The sequence below is a fragment of the Felis catus genome, chromosome C2, assembly GCF_018350175.1.
Source record: "Felis catus isolate Fca126 chromosome C2, F.catus_Fca126_mat1.0, whole genome shotgun sequence".
NCBI classification, from domain to species: Eukaryota; Metazoa; Chordata; class Mammalia; order Carnivora; family Felidae; genus Felis; species Felis catus.
Genome location: NC_058376.1, coordinates 66837551 through 66854911, shown reverse-complemented (window position 1 = coordinate 66854911; position 17361 = coordinate 66837551). Strand labels below are relative to the sequence as shown.

The 17361-nt window shown below is 32.6% G+C and overlaps 1 protein-coding gene across 1 annotated transcript in view; it reads right to left on the bottom strand.

Annotated features, from left to right (window-relative positions):
• The window catches only part of STXBP5L (syntaxin binding protein 5L), a 386205-nt gene that overhangs the window by 170872 nt on the left and 197972 nt on the right, over nt 1–17361 (bottom strand). The window contains 3 exon segments of the mRNA XM_045036998.1: nt 4844–4916; nt 10085–10239; nt 16842–16920. Coding sequence (XP_044892933.1) covers nt 4844–4916; nt 10085–10239; nt 16842–16920 — 307 coding nt within the window.

The following is a 17361-nucleotide window of genomic DNA, read 5'->3' as shown; positions in this document are numbered from 1 at the left end:
CCCTTCTATAAGCTGCTTATAAGAAACTCACTTCCGAGCTAAAGACACATACAGACTGAGAGTGAAGGATTGGAAAAACATATACCATGCAAATGGAAGCAAAAAAACACTCCACCACCAACAACAAAAAAATGGAGGCAGCAATATTTAGATAAAAAGACTTTAATTTGAAACAAAGACTGCAATGAGAGGCAAAGAAAGGCACTACATAATGATAAAGGGAACATCCAAGAAGATGATTTAACAATTTTAAATATCTATGTACCCAAATTGGAGGACCCAAATACATAAAGCACATATTAACAAACATAAAGGGAAAAATTGATAATCAAATAATAGTAGAGGACTTGAACATCCCATTTATATCAATTGTATCACAGAAAGGAAATCTAAAGGAAATAATGACCTTGAATGACACAATAGATTGGATGGACCTAACAGATATATACATATTATTCCATCACAAACAGCAGAATACATGTTCTTTTTAACTGTACATGGAATATTCTCCAAGATAGATCACATGTTAGGCCACAAAACAAATTTCAATAAATTTAAAAAGATTAAAATCACATCAACCATTTTTTTCTGACCACAGTGTATGAAAATTAAAATCAATTACAAGAAAATCTGGAAAGAACACAAATACATTAAGTCTAAACAACATGCTCCTAACCAACCAATGAGTCAACCAAGAAATCAAAGAGGAAATAAAAAAATATATGGAGACAAATGAAAAACACACACACACATACACACAATAGTCCAAAATCTTTGAGACACAGCAAAAACAGTTCTAACAGTTCTAAGAGAGAAGTCTGTAGCAATACATGCCTCAATATAAGCCTCAAGAAATAAGAGAAACCTCAAACAACCTAGGAAATGATAAAAATTAGAGCAACATAGAGATAAAAAAATCCACACACAATAGAAAGATTGAAACCAGGAGCTGGTTTATCCTTTCTTTAAAAGGATAAACAAAACTGGGGCACCTGGGTGGCTCAGTCAATTTAGCATCTGACTTTGGCTCAGATCATGATCTCACTGTGGGTTAGAGCCCTGCATCAGGCTTTGTGCTGACAACTCAGAGCCTGGAGTCTGCTACAGATTCTGTGTATACCTCTCTCTGCCCCTCCCCCACTCGCATTGTCTGTCTGTTTGTCTCTCTCTAACATACACATTAAAAAATAAAAGGATAAACAAAACTGATAAACCTTTAGCCAGATGCATCAAGGAATAAAGAAGGAAGACTCAAACAAAAGCAGAGATGAAGGAAAAATAACAACCAACACCACAGAAATACAAGAACTATAAGAGATTATGAAAAATATGCCAACAAATTGGACAACCTAGAAAAAAATGGCTAAATTCCTAGAAACATATTCCATCAAAGCTGATTTAGGAAGATAGAAAATTTGAAATGAATTGTTACTAGTAAAAGAATTGAAGTAGTAAGCAAAAACTTCCAACACACAAAAGTCCAAGACAAAATAGCTTCACAAGCAAATTCTACCAAACATTTGGAGAAGAGTTAAACCTTTTTTTAAATGATTCTAAAAAATAGAAGAGGAATGAAAATTCCAAATTCATTCTACAAGCAAGCATTACTCTGATACCAAAAGTAGACAAAGACATTACAAAAAAAAAAAAAAATGTATGGGCAAATATCTTTGATGAACAACACAGATGCAAAAATCCTCAACAAAATATTAACAAACTGCATTAAGCAACACACTAAAGGATCATTCACCATGATCATCCACCACCCCAAATTTATTCTCGGGAGGCAAGGATAGATCAATATTCGCAAATAAATCAATGAGATACATCACATTAACAGGAAAAATGATAAAAACCATATGATCATCTTAATACATGCATTTGACAAAATATAACATCTGTTCCTGATAAAAACTCTCAATAAAGTGAGTTTAGAGGAAACATACCTCAATATAATAAAGTTTGTATATTAAAAACCCACAGATAACATCATACTCAGTGGTGAAAATCTGAGAGCTTTTCCTCAAAGATCAGGAACAAGACAAGGATGTCCACTCTTGCCACTTTTATTCAACATAGTACTAGAAATCCTAGCTCCAGCATTCAGACAACAAAAAGAAATAAAAGGCATCCAAATTGGTAAGGGAGAAGTAAAGCTGTCATTATTTGCAGATGCCTTGAGACTATATACAGAAAACCCTAAAGACTCCACCAAAAACCTACCAGAATGGATAAATGAATTCAATAAAGTTGAAGGATACAAAAATCTGTTGGATTTCTATTATAATGAAGTAGCAGAAAGAAAAATTTTAAGACAATCTTACAATTACACCAAAAAGAATAAAATACCTCGCAATAACCTGAACCAAGGTGATTAAAGACTTGTACTCTGAAAACTATAAAATGTGATGAAGGAAATTAAAGATAACACAAACTATGAAAAGATAGTCCATGCTCATGGATTGAAAGAATATCATTAACATGTCCATACAACCCAAAGCAACCTACATATTTAATGCAATCACTATCAACGTACTAGCAGCATTTTTCACAAAAGTAGAACAATCCTAAAAGCTGTATGGAACCACAAAAGACCCCAAATAACCAAAGCAATCTTGAGAAAGAACAAATCTGGAATTATCTCAATTCCAGATTACAAGATATATGACAAAGCTGTAATAATCAAAGTAGTATGGTACTGGCAAAAACAAACAAGCAAAACAACAACAGACACATAGTCCAGTGGAACAGAATAGAATGCCCAGAAATAAACCCATCTTTATATGGTCAATTAGCCTACAACAAAGGAGGCAAAAATACGCAATGGGGAAAAGACAGTCTTTTCAAAAGTGGTGTTATGAAAACGGGACAGCTACATGTAAAAGAGTAAAATTGGACCACTTTCTTACACCATACACAGAAATAAACTCAGGTTAAAAACCCAAATGTGAAAGCTGGAGTCTTAAAACTCCTAGAAGAAAAGATAGACATCAAGGATAGACAGACATCTACGATAGAAACATTTTTCTATATGTATCTCCTCTAGCAAGGGAAATAAAAACAAAAATAAACCATTGGGAGTACACCCAAATGAAAAGCTTTTGCATGGTAGTGTAAATCATCAACAAAGTGAAAAAGGCAACTTAATGGGAGAAGATATTTGCAAATGATATATCTGATAAAAGGTTAATATGCAAAATATTTAAATAACTTACACAAGTTAACCCCATAAAACCAAATAATCTGATTAAAAAATGGACAGAGGACTTCAACAGACCTTTTTCCAAAGAAGACATACAGATGGCCAATAGACACAGAATAAGATGCCCAACATCACAAATCATCAGGGAAATGCAAATCAAAACCACAATGAGAGGTCACCTTACACCTGTCAGAATGGCTAGAATCAAAAAAGACAAGAAATACAAGTATTGGCAAGGATGTGGTAGAAAAGAGACCCCAGTGCACTGTTGGTAAGAATATAAATTGGTGCAGCCCACCATGAAAACAGTGTGGAGGTTTCTCAAAAATTTAAAAATAGAAATACCATGTGATCTAGTAGTCCCACTACTGGGTTTTTACCCAAATAAAACAAAAACACTAATTTTAAAAGACATATGCACCCCTATAACAGCATTATTTACAATAACCAAGATATAGAAGTAACTTAAATGACCATTGATAGATGGATAAAGAAGACGTGCCACACACACACACACACACACACACACACACACACACTGAAATATTACTTAGCCATAAAAACTAATGAGATATTGCCACTTGTGGCAATGTAGATGGGACTGGAGGGTATGATGCTGAGTGAAATAATTCAGACAGACAAATACCATATGATTTCACTTATATGTGGGATCTAACAAAATAAGTGAACAAAGAAAGAAAAAATTCTAGATTCATAAATACAGAGAACAATCTGGTGGTTGCCAGAGGGGCAACAGTGGCTGGGGGATGGAATAAAGGGGATTAAAAGCTATAAATTTCCAGTTATAAAATAAATAAGTCACAAGATTATAAGTACAATATAGGGAACATAGTGAGTAATACTGTAATAATGTTGTAATGCAACAGATGGTGATTACATTTGTTGTGAGCACTGAACAATGTATAGAATTGTTGAATCAATATCTCATACCCCTAAAACTAATATAACATTGTCTGTTAAATATAATTCAATTAAAAAAGAAAAAAGATAGGGAAAATCAGTTTCATGTCTATCATCATTTAGAATGAAAATGTGTAACAAGAAGACAGTATTCATCAATTGCATCTACTTTTACTATGTAAAGGAGTTGAAAGCAACTCCAAGAGCAATATTTCATATTTGTTTCCATTGCCTACAACATGAGAAAGAAAAGAAAGTAAAAGAAGGCCTCCATCTCCTCTGCTTTTGAGATCCTGCTCTTCTGTATTGTTGTTGCAGTAGTCCAATAACACTTTAATCATGTGCCATTTTCCATTAGTCCATAGCTAGCAGATGGCCATATGGTAAATTGTACAAATTTTCATAACGATTGTTTTTGCTTAGGTTAACAGAAAAAAATGTGATCCATTTTATGTGTCCTGAGTCTCCAAATGCATCTTTCCAAACATCAGGTGTTGCCTTAAAAATGTGTTACAATTTTCTACGTCTCCTAAAGTCTCCTGGTTTTGTTTTCATTATTGAACTAATTACATTTCTTCAATTCTAGCATAACAATATTCCACATAAAGAATATTTACCATCTAACATACACTAATGTCAATTATCTATGATAACTTCCTGTATTTTCATTGTAATGAATAGAGTATAAAAATAGTGTTAATCTGTAAATGAATAACTTACTTGCTTTGTGTCAGATCAACTACAATGAGATCTTTCTCCAGAAGTACTACAACAGCATAAGGTTCTTGAAATTCTACAAGTAAAAATAAAAAGTGGAAGTTTTCATGTTTCATATTTTATAAAATCATCAAACTTTCATTTCCTTTGTCTCCTTACAAATGTTATTTAAATGATTTCAGAAGACCAAAATATGAGCCACAGTAAAAAGTAACAAAACACTTTTAATTAAAAAATATTGTTGTTTTTCTCAGACTTAATGTTTAAGATCATTACAGGGAATGTGAAAGTGAGAAGTTGCATAGAGTTAATATTTCTCAATAATCATGAGGTGGTGATAGATTATTGGAAAAGAGTCTGTCATCTCTGTCTCACAAACATTGATCTTATTCTTCCATAACTTTCCATTTTAGATCTGATTTCATGCATACAAGGAGATGTTGTAAGAAAATAGTTCTGCCCTCCTGGGCTATGACACATTTCACCTCCCTGTGAAAGCAACACTCCTTATACTAAAAAATTTAATTTCTATTCAATATGCTTTAACAGGCACTTAAACATTGCCTACTATGTGCCTAAGAGTATATACCTCAAAAAGGCAGAGAGTCTGAGGATAATCTGTGATTTTAAGTTCCTAAACTTTAACCCCTCCCTCCTTTCAATAGGTTCCAGCAACTATTTTCAGAACAAAGGATATATGGAGAATAAAATTGACAAGGTCCTTATTCTCATGGAGTTTACATTCTAGGGATGTATACAAACAATGAAGAAGTAAATGAATAGATTCAGAAAGTAATGTGAGCCATTAGAAAAAATCAAGGCTTATGGCATAAGAAATGACTTTTAGGTCAGGGAGAGTAACACAAATACCATATGATTTCACTTATATGTGGAATTAAGAAAAAAAAAAACAGATGAACATATGGGAAGGGGGAAAAAAAACAAAATGAGGGAGAGAAAGAAACAAACCATAAGAGACTCATTATGACAGAGAACAAACTGAGGGTTGATTGAGGAAGGTGAGTGGGAGATGGGCTAACTGAGTGATGGGTATTAAGAAGGGCACTTGTTATGATGAGCCCTGAGTATTATATATAAGTGATGCATCACTAAATTCTACACCTGAAACCAATATTACACTATATGTTGACTAACAGGAATTTAAGTAAAAATTTGAAAAAGACAAAAAAAGAAATGATTTATGGTTGGTGGGAGAGCACTAATTTAGTTACTGTGGTAAGGAAAGGCATTGTTTTCCATTTATAATACAGACTAATAAAGAAAAGGTACAATTAAAGTGTTCTCAATTTAAGAAGTAAATATTTACAAAAACATCTTCCATACATATTTGATTCTCAGTAGCTAGAACAGGTGTTATATTACTATTTTTCATTTCATCAACAAAATTAAAGTCTAAAGAGGTTATGAGATTGGTGCAAATTTACAAAGCTAGTTAATTGAAAAAGCTGAAACTTTAACCCAGGCCTTCTGATTCTAAATTCTAATTCTAAATTCTGATTCTAAGTTTTCATTATACCAGCAGTTTCTACTAGCTACTTTAACAGGTATTTAATCCTAAACTCAACAATCACTTGGCAAGAATTTTATTCAGAGAATTCAAGTCTTAGTTGGAAAACCAGAAGAGATGGCCTTCACAGTCTTGAGAAGCTATAGAACCTATTTATATTTATAAGTCACACGCTATGAGAGAAAAACTAGAAACAAAACCCCCAAAACCGAGGAGTTTGGGTGGATGCAGTCTTCATACTGTTTGCTATTCAAACTGTTCTCAAACTGAGGCTTCCTCTGCTTCTCCCTTATCTCTTAGAGCTGTTTTAAATTTTCAACATTATTTTAATTCTTCTGAACCTAGGGTTTTTATGGTTTTTTGTTTGTTTTTGTTTTTCAGTTGAAGGAACACTGGAGTTCTATACTACTACTTTCTTCTTTGTCTTCTCTTTAGGACAACCATTGGTTGGGAAGCAATTGCTACAAAAATAAAATAGCTGAGACACTGGCATGAATGAGCAAAATTCAAAAATTATTTTCAGTGGTTATATCTGCTTTATCATTTGAGATAGGTATGTTTCAGTTTATTATTGTTTCTTTTAAAATAATAAAAACTGGTAGCAAAAGTTTCACCTTTGTAGAAGTACTTGGTGAACTGTGGTAACTGCTGAATAAAAAGATTTCCTTAGGAGTCAGTTTAGGTTCAATTATGTGTCTATTATTTTTTAACAGTTTGATCTTAGACAAGTTCATTAACTTATTAGCTCAATTAAATTAATTCAATTTCTTTACCCATTGATATGGCAAAATAATAATAACTTCCTTAGACTGTTACGGAGATTAGGTGTATATGAAGATGCAAAGCCTGGCACATAGTATGTGCTCAATAGATAACGATCATATCATTTTCTCCATTAGATTGGTTTATTTTTGAGCAGTCTTTTAACCCTAGTCCCCAACAAGGTGAAAGGCTCTATCATAATTACTACTTCTCTGAAGAGAAATGCATTATTTATGACACTCATAGAGGACCAGATACAGTTAAATGTAAATGTGAAACTGACGAATTCCAAGTGTAGTTGGTTAGTTACTCTGGGAAATACCCCCTGAGATAAGAGGCATTTGTGTTCTTTGAAAAATAAGTTGAATTGACAAATGTCAAAATGATTTATCAACATTAAAAACTGTTAATAAATTTATTTTAACAAATGCATAAGATTTATCATTATGGCTGTAAAGAAGATTGAAGTTCCATATTTGCACATATGGAGTTATAATCAAAATACACTGTTAAGTGAAAAAAAAGTATGATACAGAATAGCACATAGAGTATGTTGTCATTTGTACAAAAAATAAATAATGTAGACATAGATAAGTATACATACGCATATGCATAAACTTTTTGGGAGAATACATAAGAAATGTGGAAATAGTTGCCTCTTGAAGGGCAATGAGTAAGATTTTTATTATATACTAATGTGTACTGTAGGGTCTTTTCTGTCATTTTCATGTACTATTGTTTTAACCAGAAATAGTTATTCTCTTAGCCCCTGACAAAAATTCCATCCTCTTTATCACTACTCTGAAAAACAAACACATATATGTGGCTTGGAAGTGATAATACATAGTTACAATATATTTATAACTTACTTAACGTCATTATAGATTATCCTAACATCTCTACTAATGTGCATAAATTTGTACAAACACACACGTAAAATGTGTGGTTTGCATAGATCAAACACTATCAGTCTCTATTACTGGCATACATTTTTCTCTAAGCTCTTTAACAGGATGCATTTTCCTAAATTCAGCTTTTGGTCTTCTATTTGTCTTTCTCCCTTTGTTCCTTTGTTCCTTTATCTTTCATTCTCAGAACTCCAAATAACATCTATATTCTGATAATTCATAAATAAATATTAAAGACCTTTTGCCTCTCTTCTTCTGCTAAGCAATTTCTCTTTCCAAAAACAGTTATTGCATATGAAACCATTATTCTTAAAATATGTTATCTTTGACTCCTCTATCATGTCATTCTCTAACTAATTGGTGCCCCAATTCAGTGAGTTTCCTGTTTCCATTCTTATAGGCAGCAGTGTATTAGATCTTGATCATGTTAATGAACATTTGGACAAATGCCACCCAGCTGTAATCTGGAATTTAAGATTTCAGTTTTTCTTCAGACCCACGCACTCTTTTCTGGCAAATTTTACTAAAAACATTGCTTTCTTTCATGTTAATATTTTCTCAAAATTCCTCTGTTGCTCTCTATCTCCAAATACCTCTAAAAGGCTTTCAATTTTTTCTCTTAAGTTGATGTCACCCTCACAAACCTTACAAGTTCTAAAACCTTTACTCAATATCCTCTTCAAGTGCCAGGTCCTTCTTCAAAGCCTATCTAAATCCTCTTTCCATGCAGCTTTGCCTGAAAATTTGTCATCGATTCTGACTAGCCTACAAATTAGTACATTACTAAAACCCATATAATTCAGCACTTAAGTGTTACATTTTTACTTAAGTCACAATTATCTCCCTCATCCAACCAGATTTTATGTGATTTGACATCAGAGATCAGTTTCATACTTCATCTATATTCTCAATAAGTCCTGACAGTACTGAGGCCACAGAAGCATCCAATAAATATTTGTTGATTAATTAACACAAGTAACTTGTTTGTCCCAGAAACCCTGGAAATAAAATGCCACACTGATATATCAATCTATCCCATCTTTAAATATGAAACTAAAAATTTTAAGCAAATTAACAGTTATAATAAAACAATTTATAGATATTCATAGTTACAAAGTATGCTCATTTTGGCCTTCCAATAATCATGTGGAGTCAATATTATTATTCTCTTTCTAAAAATGATAAGCCTAACTCATAAATTAAAATGACTTACCCAAGTTCACCTAGCTAGTGACTGACAGGGCTAAATCATAAAGCCAAATACTGTGTCTCCAAGTCTAGAGTTCCTTCTTTTGTATGTTCCCTCTTAAAAAATTGTAGTTATATATATGCATATGCATATGTACTGTGTTGTTTTAATCATAAATTCATATTTTACTTTTTATGTTTCATCCTCAATTTTTAGATTTTATTATTAAAATATTTCATTGTTGGATTTAATTATACAGTTTGTACATAAGTTGTTTTTATGTCTAAAAAAAGTCTTTATATTCAGGATGCATCTCTTCTCCCAAAGGCCCTTCTAATTATTCTCAAAATTGAAATAAATCACTAACCACACATCAGCAATCCTAGAGTAATCAGAGGTGCTGCAGTTGCATCTGAAGCAAAGCCAGATGTGAAACAGATGCAGTACCACCAGAGTTACAGATCACTGATATCAGGTAAGTGCTTTAACTTTGATTAGCACTGGAATGGATGGGTGGAGCTGGTCTAGGAGAGGCTATTAGGAGACCTCAGTTTCCCCAAGTGATTTCACCCTGGACCCCTATCGGACCCTCCCAGCTCAGCTTCCACCATCCTTATCAAAGTTTAAAGCACTTACCTGATATAAGAACCTGAAACTCCAGCACTGCTGTACTACATCTGTCTTACTTCCAGTTTGTCAAGTAGGTACAGTTGCAGAACCTGCTCCAGCACCTGTAGCTCAGTGTTGTGCCACAGTAGATGTCAGCTGCCGAAACTAAAAACATTTAAGCTTAATTTTATTAGGACCTTATTTCAAAAATGATTTTCAGCATTAATAGTTTCATTTTTGTTACTTACCATTTGGATAGGGCGTTTCACATAAAGTAAGGAATTCAACAATAGGATGATCCATTTCAAGCACTGTAATTGCTTTTCCATGCATGATGGTTAAACTTGGTCTTCTGCAAGCTTTGTCATAGGACAATCCACCAGAAAATATTATGAATGGTTCACTACATAGAAAAAAAAAGTTAATGAGATTGAGAAGTCCTTTAAAATGATACGATTATCACAGGCTGAGCTAATGAACAAGTTTGGTGGGGATTATACAGGATGTAATTTGACAGGGAGAAAACACCTTTCCTGACCCAAAATACCTCAACTAAATGACTTACTATTCTACCATATCCTTTTTTCTGGAGGTGAATTCTTACCATTAAAATTACTAATGAATCAGTCTAAAGGTGATGAGGTGGGCTGGGGAAAAGACAGGAGGGCTGAAGGGAGGTAGAAGTGCTCATTGACTGAAAAGGACATCTTCACATGTGTTAGTTGATTCCCAAAATTCTGTATCACTACCATTAGAATATTAATGTATGTTAGTTTATCATATTAAACAGTTGGCATGTGGGGTCCAAAATTCCTAAGGGACAAGAGAGGCAAGTTTCAATATAAAATGAAATGCAAAAGTAGCAATCCCACAGTGGTAGAAGGTACAAAAATTCTATGTAATGGATTCTCTGTGGGAAAAGAGTTATGATAAAAAGATGGAAAAAACAATACAAAAAAATGTGATCTTCTCAATTTTACCTTGGGTCAGCCAGTTCTATTTAGCTAGTGAAACTAACATCAAAATTTTAGGGCATGGCTGAGATGACTATAAAATATTACAGGTTTCAGAAAGTTATGAAATAGTGTCATAATTTTTCACTTTTCTCAAAGTAATATCTATATTTCTAGTTTATATATAAAAATAAAATATGTTAATGAAGTATTTTCAATAAGTAAATACTAATAGAAAATATTCTTCTCCAAAACAATTTTTAAAAAGAACTAGACACTAATTTTACCAAATTCTTTGAGAACATATGCTTCTCTAAATATTTCACTTCCATTTATTCACCAAAGTATCAACTAGTTTCTAGAAATCACTCCATAAATTTCCCTTTCTCTTTCATTTTGTACTGTATACATAGTATCAAACATTACCAGTGGAACATTTGCTAATCTTATGCTGGCTCTATAACAACAACAAAAAGAGCTTTTAAAAAGGTTTCCATTAATACTTACATATAAACTGTTTATACTAATTTTTATTTATAATTCTGTCTTGATGTTTTAACATAAATATTTAAGTTGTAAGCTAAACAAGAAACAGTGCTCTTATTTTTTATTTAAATTTTTTCAATGTTTACTTATTTTCGAGAGAGAGAAACAGAATATGAGTGAAGGAGGGACAGAGAGAGAAAGGAAAACACAGAATCTGAAACATGCTCCAGGCTCCAAGCTGTTAGCACAGAGCCCTATGCGGGACTTGAACTCCGGAACAGCGAAATCATGACCTGAGCCATAGTCGGACACTTAAATGACTGAGCCATCCAGGCACCCCTCTAATTTATTCTTCTTGAGTCTTATATCAGTTGATGTGAGTTAGTCTTACTTCAGTAATCTGGCATATTAAATTACCAACCTAGCAATGGCAGTATTAAGCAGCAAGTTTTTTCCTATAAAATAAATGCTTAATTATTAAGATTTCTCTCCAGATTTAAAAAATCACTTCTAATGAAATGAGTATGTGTTTTTGCACCTTTTTGTGTTGCTTTGTTGTATAACAAATATCATGACTTGGAGAACATATTATCTTTTCATATGTATCGAGCTTAACTGCTCCAAATATTAATAACGCCATAAACATCGATTTTTTCCATATAAAAGTATAAACTCTCATCTCCTAGTACTAATCCAAATAAAGGTTAAGAAGCAATTTACTCTCCCTTTTTTGGTAAGCACATTGGAAAATATGTCCTTTCTAATATTGGAAGAAAGCAAAACCTTTTCTGCTCTTATTATGACTCTGCATCAGAAAACATTGGGTCTAAAGTTAATTGCTGATATATATGCACTTCTCTATAAAAAGTTATTTCCTCAGGACAATGCTCAGCAAACCACTCATAAATAATTGCACTAGATACTTTATTATCACATTAAATTCTCATAAGTAGAATCCTCATTTCATTAATGAGGTTAATACTAAGCAACTAAGCAAGAAAAAACCCAAAAGAAAATGGAGATCTGTAAGATTTCAAAACCTATTCTCCTGAACAATGATCTATACTGTCTATAGCTGATAAGGAGTCTGGGATTAATGCAGGTGAACTTGTTCAGAGTCAAGCAGCTATGAAGAGGCAGGATAAGGATTTAAATTCAGACTCCAAAGTCCATGTTTTTCACTTCTAATGTTTCTAAAACTGTGGACATAACCTCATAAATGTTCTGGAAAAAGTTTTTAATTTAATAATTTGACAAACACTTGCAAACCACATCTCCCTTTTGAAATTTTATAATTCGGGACATATAGTAAAGATTCTAAGAAACGGTGTAGTAAAGAATTCAATTTACTTCTATATAATGCAGCATTTCTCAGATCTCTCAAATGAATTTGATTACAGATTCCTATTTTTTCATGAATATAGTTAGTGATCAAAGGGACACAATTTGGTAAATGCTATATCACAGTAAACTTCCTCCTTTATTACTTAATACAAGTGTTTCTTGGTATACTGACCAGATGGATTATTACAAAATAAACAGCTATATAATTAACAGTGTCTTTATACACAAAGACAACATTAATACAAATTAAAATTTTTGACAACTTGGATAAATTCCAAAGGCATTATGTTGAGTGTAAGAAACTAGGATTAAAAGGTTATGTAATACATAAATGCATTTATATGACATCTCAAAAAGGCAAAACTATAGTCATGGAGAACAGATTACTGGTTGTTATGGGTTAGGAGGAAAGAAAAGTGTGGCTATTAGGAATAGCATGAGAGAATTTTAGGGGTATGGAAATGTTCTGTATTCTTATCATGATGGTGATTTTCAGGCATCTATACATGTGTTAAAATCCATAGTACTGATTCCAAAAGAAAAAAGTCTATTTTACTGCACAATTTGTAAAATAAATATAATATAAAAAAGCATTAAAATGTTGTCTCAGTGAAGATAAACAATAACTTGTGCAACATAACACATATTAAAATAACATTTGTTGAATATGTATAATGTTCCAGGTGTTGTATGAAGAACTTTACTTGCTGTATTGTATTAAATCTTTATGATACCCCAATGAAAAAACTATTATTCTCATTTAACAGATGGATATACTGAGGCTTAGAGAACTTTACACATGAAGTCCATCAGTAGGTGGCCATGATAAAAAGGGATCAAAAGACTAGCAGAAAGTAATTTTTATTAACTGCAGAGAATTTGATAACGCTAGTGGTAGCAGGTAGAAAGATCATTATTCCTTTTTTAGAAGAGGACCCATTTAGTAAGCCTAGAGACCTTACTGGTTGGGGTACCAGTAAGCAAATTATTGACTGGGACCAGTGATTCCTAAGCATAATGGTTGTTCATCCTAGAAATGTAAATAAAGCCAGTTTGTGAATGGCTGATCTAAGATAAATTAAGCAGAAAACAAACCCCTTGCATCTGCTACCTATGCAATCCTTTAAGAGGCCCTATTGCTGCAACATATTTGATAGAGTCTTCTTAACGTTCCTGCTCCTGCCACAGCCATCCCAATTTTTGACTTCACAAAGTCTTTACTGCATACTGGGTGGAGCAGAAATATAGCTATGTATTTTCATTTCCAGACTGTGGCCCATTTTGCCATAATACCTTTAAGCATTCTTAACTTCAGTGCTCCTCTGCTTTTTAGTCTTCTTGTGTTCTGAACGGTGGAACCACTGCTTTTAGAGGTGACTTTTTTTTAATATTCTAATAATCACAACAAACACACAATGTACTAAGTAAAGTACACAGTAAGTGGGATGGCAGTAATTAGTATCTACAATATAGAATTATTTCACATTAGAATCTGAATTATTTATACACAAAGTTGGATTACCAATTACTAGAATATATCATTAGGATCAGTGGAATAATTTTAACAATGTGAAATATCATGGCTTTGATGATGAGAATCATGATAACTTCTTTCTATCAGGAAATCCATTATGTGCCAATCATCAAACTTATGACAGTACAAACTTTATGCATAATTTCATTTATTCCTCACAAACATCACAATGAGATAGGTATAATTGATGAGGCAATTAAAGTTTAAAAGAGTTAAATTTCAAGGCCACATAGCTGTCTTACTCCATTTGGCAAGGATATTTTTTTTTTTTTACTTCTTTTTTGCTTTTTGGGTTCTTTTTTTCTTTTTTGAGAGACAGAGTGCAAGTGGAGAAGAGGAAGAGAGGGAGAAACAGAATCCCAAGCAGGCTTTGCGCTGTCAGCACAGAGCTCGATGCAGGGCTCAAACTCACAAGCCATGAGATCAAGAGTCAGATGCTTAACCGACTAAGCCACCCAGGTGCCCCCCCCTTTTTTTTTAGTTTTTAGGTTTTCTTTTCTTTATTTCTTTCTTTTTTTGAGAGAGAGAGAGAGTATATGGCAAGGATCTTAATAAGTATCTTACACTTGTCTTGAAATCCTCATTCCTAAACTATCTTCTCTTCATGCTCACCCTTTCCTCTCTTTGTGTGCCACCATCCTATCATCACTTAAGCCCCACCTCACCTATTTCTTTTCCCAAGAAGAATTTTACTGATGTCTCTTCACTGTGCTCTTGCCCTCTCTAGGCTGGGTTAGATGTCCTTTTGTTGTGCTGTCATAAATGTACCTCGCATGTTACATGTAAACCACGAGTTTATGGCCTTACTTCCTCTACTAGACCATAATAGATTCAAAAGCAGGCAGTATTCTCTTTCATTTTAGTACACTAAACAAGTTGCACGGTGTGTAGTATGTAGTAATAACTAATAACTAATATATATATTTAATAATAATATATGCATATATATACAATATATATCAATATATAGTATATACATGTTTCCATATATAATATGTACATATGTTTCCATACACATAATACCTATGTAAAATGTTTCCATCCCTAATAATTAAATTTAAAATGTTTTAAGACTTTAATTATAAGCGTACAAAACTGTGGTCATTTTTACTACTTAAGCATAGTAACATTTGGCTGGACTAAAGAAGTATTAATCTATCTTATGTGTGGGGAGGTACATACACTGTCATAAAAATATACTCATTAAAAACATATCTATCTATATAAACATATACGCCATATATGTTTATATATATAAACTCACTAATTAAAAATGGCCATAATTTTATACTATTAATTCTTTCAAAGAGCAGGTATAATCAAACATTAAATGTGATGAAAATTGAGGAGGGCACCTGTTGGGATGAGCACTGGGTGTGGTATGGAAACCAATTTGACAATAAATTTCATATTAAAAAAAAAAAAAAGAAGGGGCGCCTGGGTGGCTCAATCCGTTAAGCATCCGACTTCGGCTCAGGTCATGATCTCATGGCTTGTGAGTTCAAGCCCTGCATCCAGCTCTGTGCTGAGAACTCAGAGCCTGGAGCCTCTTCAGATTCTGTGTCTTTCTCTCTCTCTCTCCCTCTCTTTCTCTCTCTCTCTCTCTCCCTCTCTTTGTCCCTGCCCTGCTTACACTCTGTCTCTCTCTGTCTCTCAAAAATAAATAAACGTTTAAAAAAAATTTAAGGGGTGCCTGGATGGCTCAGTCAGTTGGTTGTCTGACTTCAGCTCAGGTCATGATCTCCAGGTCTGTGAGTTTGAGCTCCGCGTTGGGCTCTGTGCTGACAGCTCAGAGCCTGGAGCCTGCTTCGGATTCTGTGTCTCCCTCTCTTTCTGCCCCTCCCCTGCTAATGCTCTCTCTCTGTCTCAAAAATAAATAACAACATTAAAATTTTTTTTAAATTAAAAATAAATAAAAATAAACATTAAAAAATAAATAATAAACATAAAAAAAAATGAATCTATAATACTGAGAATACATTCCAGTGTGAGCATATAAGTAATATAAAGTAGTATTGTCCAACTCAGAGTTAAAATAAAATTAAGGTTTAGGTTAAGAGTTGTAATTATAATAATTCTGAATGAGAATATTACCACTAATAATTACTGGAAGTAAAAAGAACACTGTTGATTTATAGGATAAGACTGCTATGTACACATGATAAAACTTTATTATATACTATTATTCAATTTTTTGTCTTAAAATTTAGTACTATTTTAATATGTTAATATCTAATATACATCAGTGATTATCTTTCCATCTAACTATAATCTTTCTAATTTCAGCATGTAAAATCCTAAAGTACAGAGACTTGGTTATGTATTTAATTCTATCATGTAAAATGCTAATAGGTATGTTTCTGCTGAATAAAATTGAATGGTTGCTACTTGTAATGTGTATGGCCCAAAGGTCCCACTTTGTTAAAATTAATTTGCATAATATTCATCTGAATATTCATAGAAAGTTAAAATAATTGGTAGTTGCTATTTGTAATATTCATAATAACATCATAGATATTCCTATTAAACAATAAGAATCATTATCATCAATGAAGAGGATATAGCCCATTAACATACTTACATAATTACATAAAACTTTAAATAATACATAAACATTAAATGTTATTTGCCTTTCCTGTCTCTGTTTTTATATAATCTCCTATATTCCCCAAAGTAAAAAATGCATACCTGTTTCTACAGGTCTTGTATTCTACTTTAAGAATTGGCTTACAAGACTCAGATTTTCTTCCTTCTCTTTGACTTTTTCCTAAAGAAAGAAAAAGGATTTTATTAAATCATATTTAAATTCTACTCATCCATGATAATTTCAAAAGTTTGACTAAAAGAATATAAAGAAAAGGGATAATTTTGTGTTTTGCATAGTAGGATAAACACAGTTCTATGCATCCAAACATATGTGTGGAATTTGTAAACAATTTGTTGAATTCTAATAAAGTTATTTGTAAATTTGTATCTGTATTGTTTTGTATTCTCCATGTATAAATCTAGTCTCGTATAGTTATTTTAATTAACTTTTAAAATAAACAACTTTAAAATTGAAGACATATACACATACATATTCTTCTGCATAACGAAATGTATTATTATGAAAATCCATACTTTCACATGCAGAAAGATTTGCCATTTAAAACTTATGATAGACTATTAAAATAATTGTATTTTTGTCAAAATTCATGTAAAGGAAAGT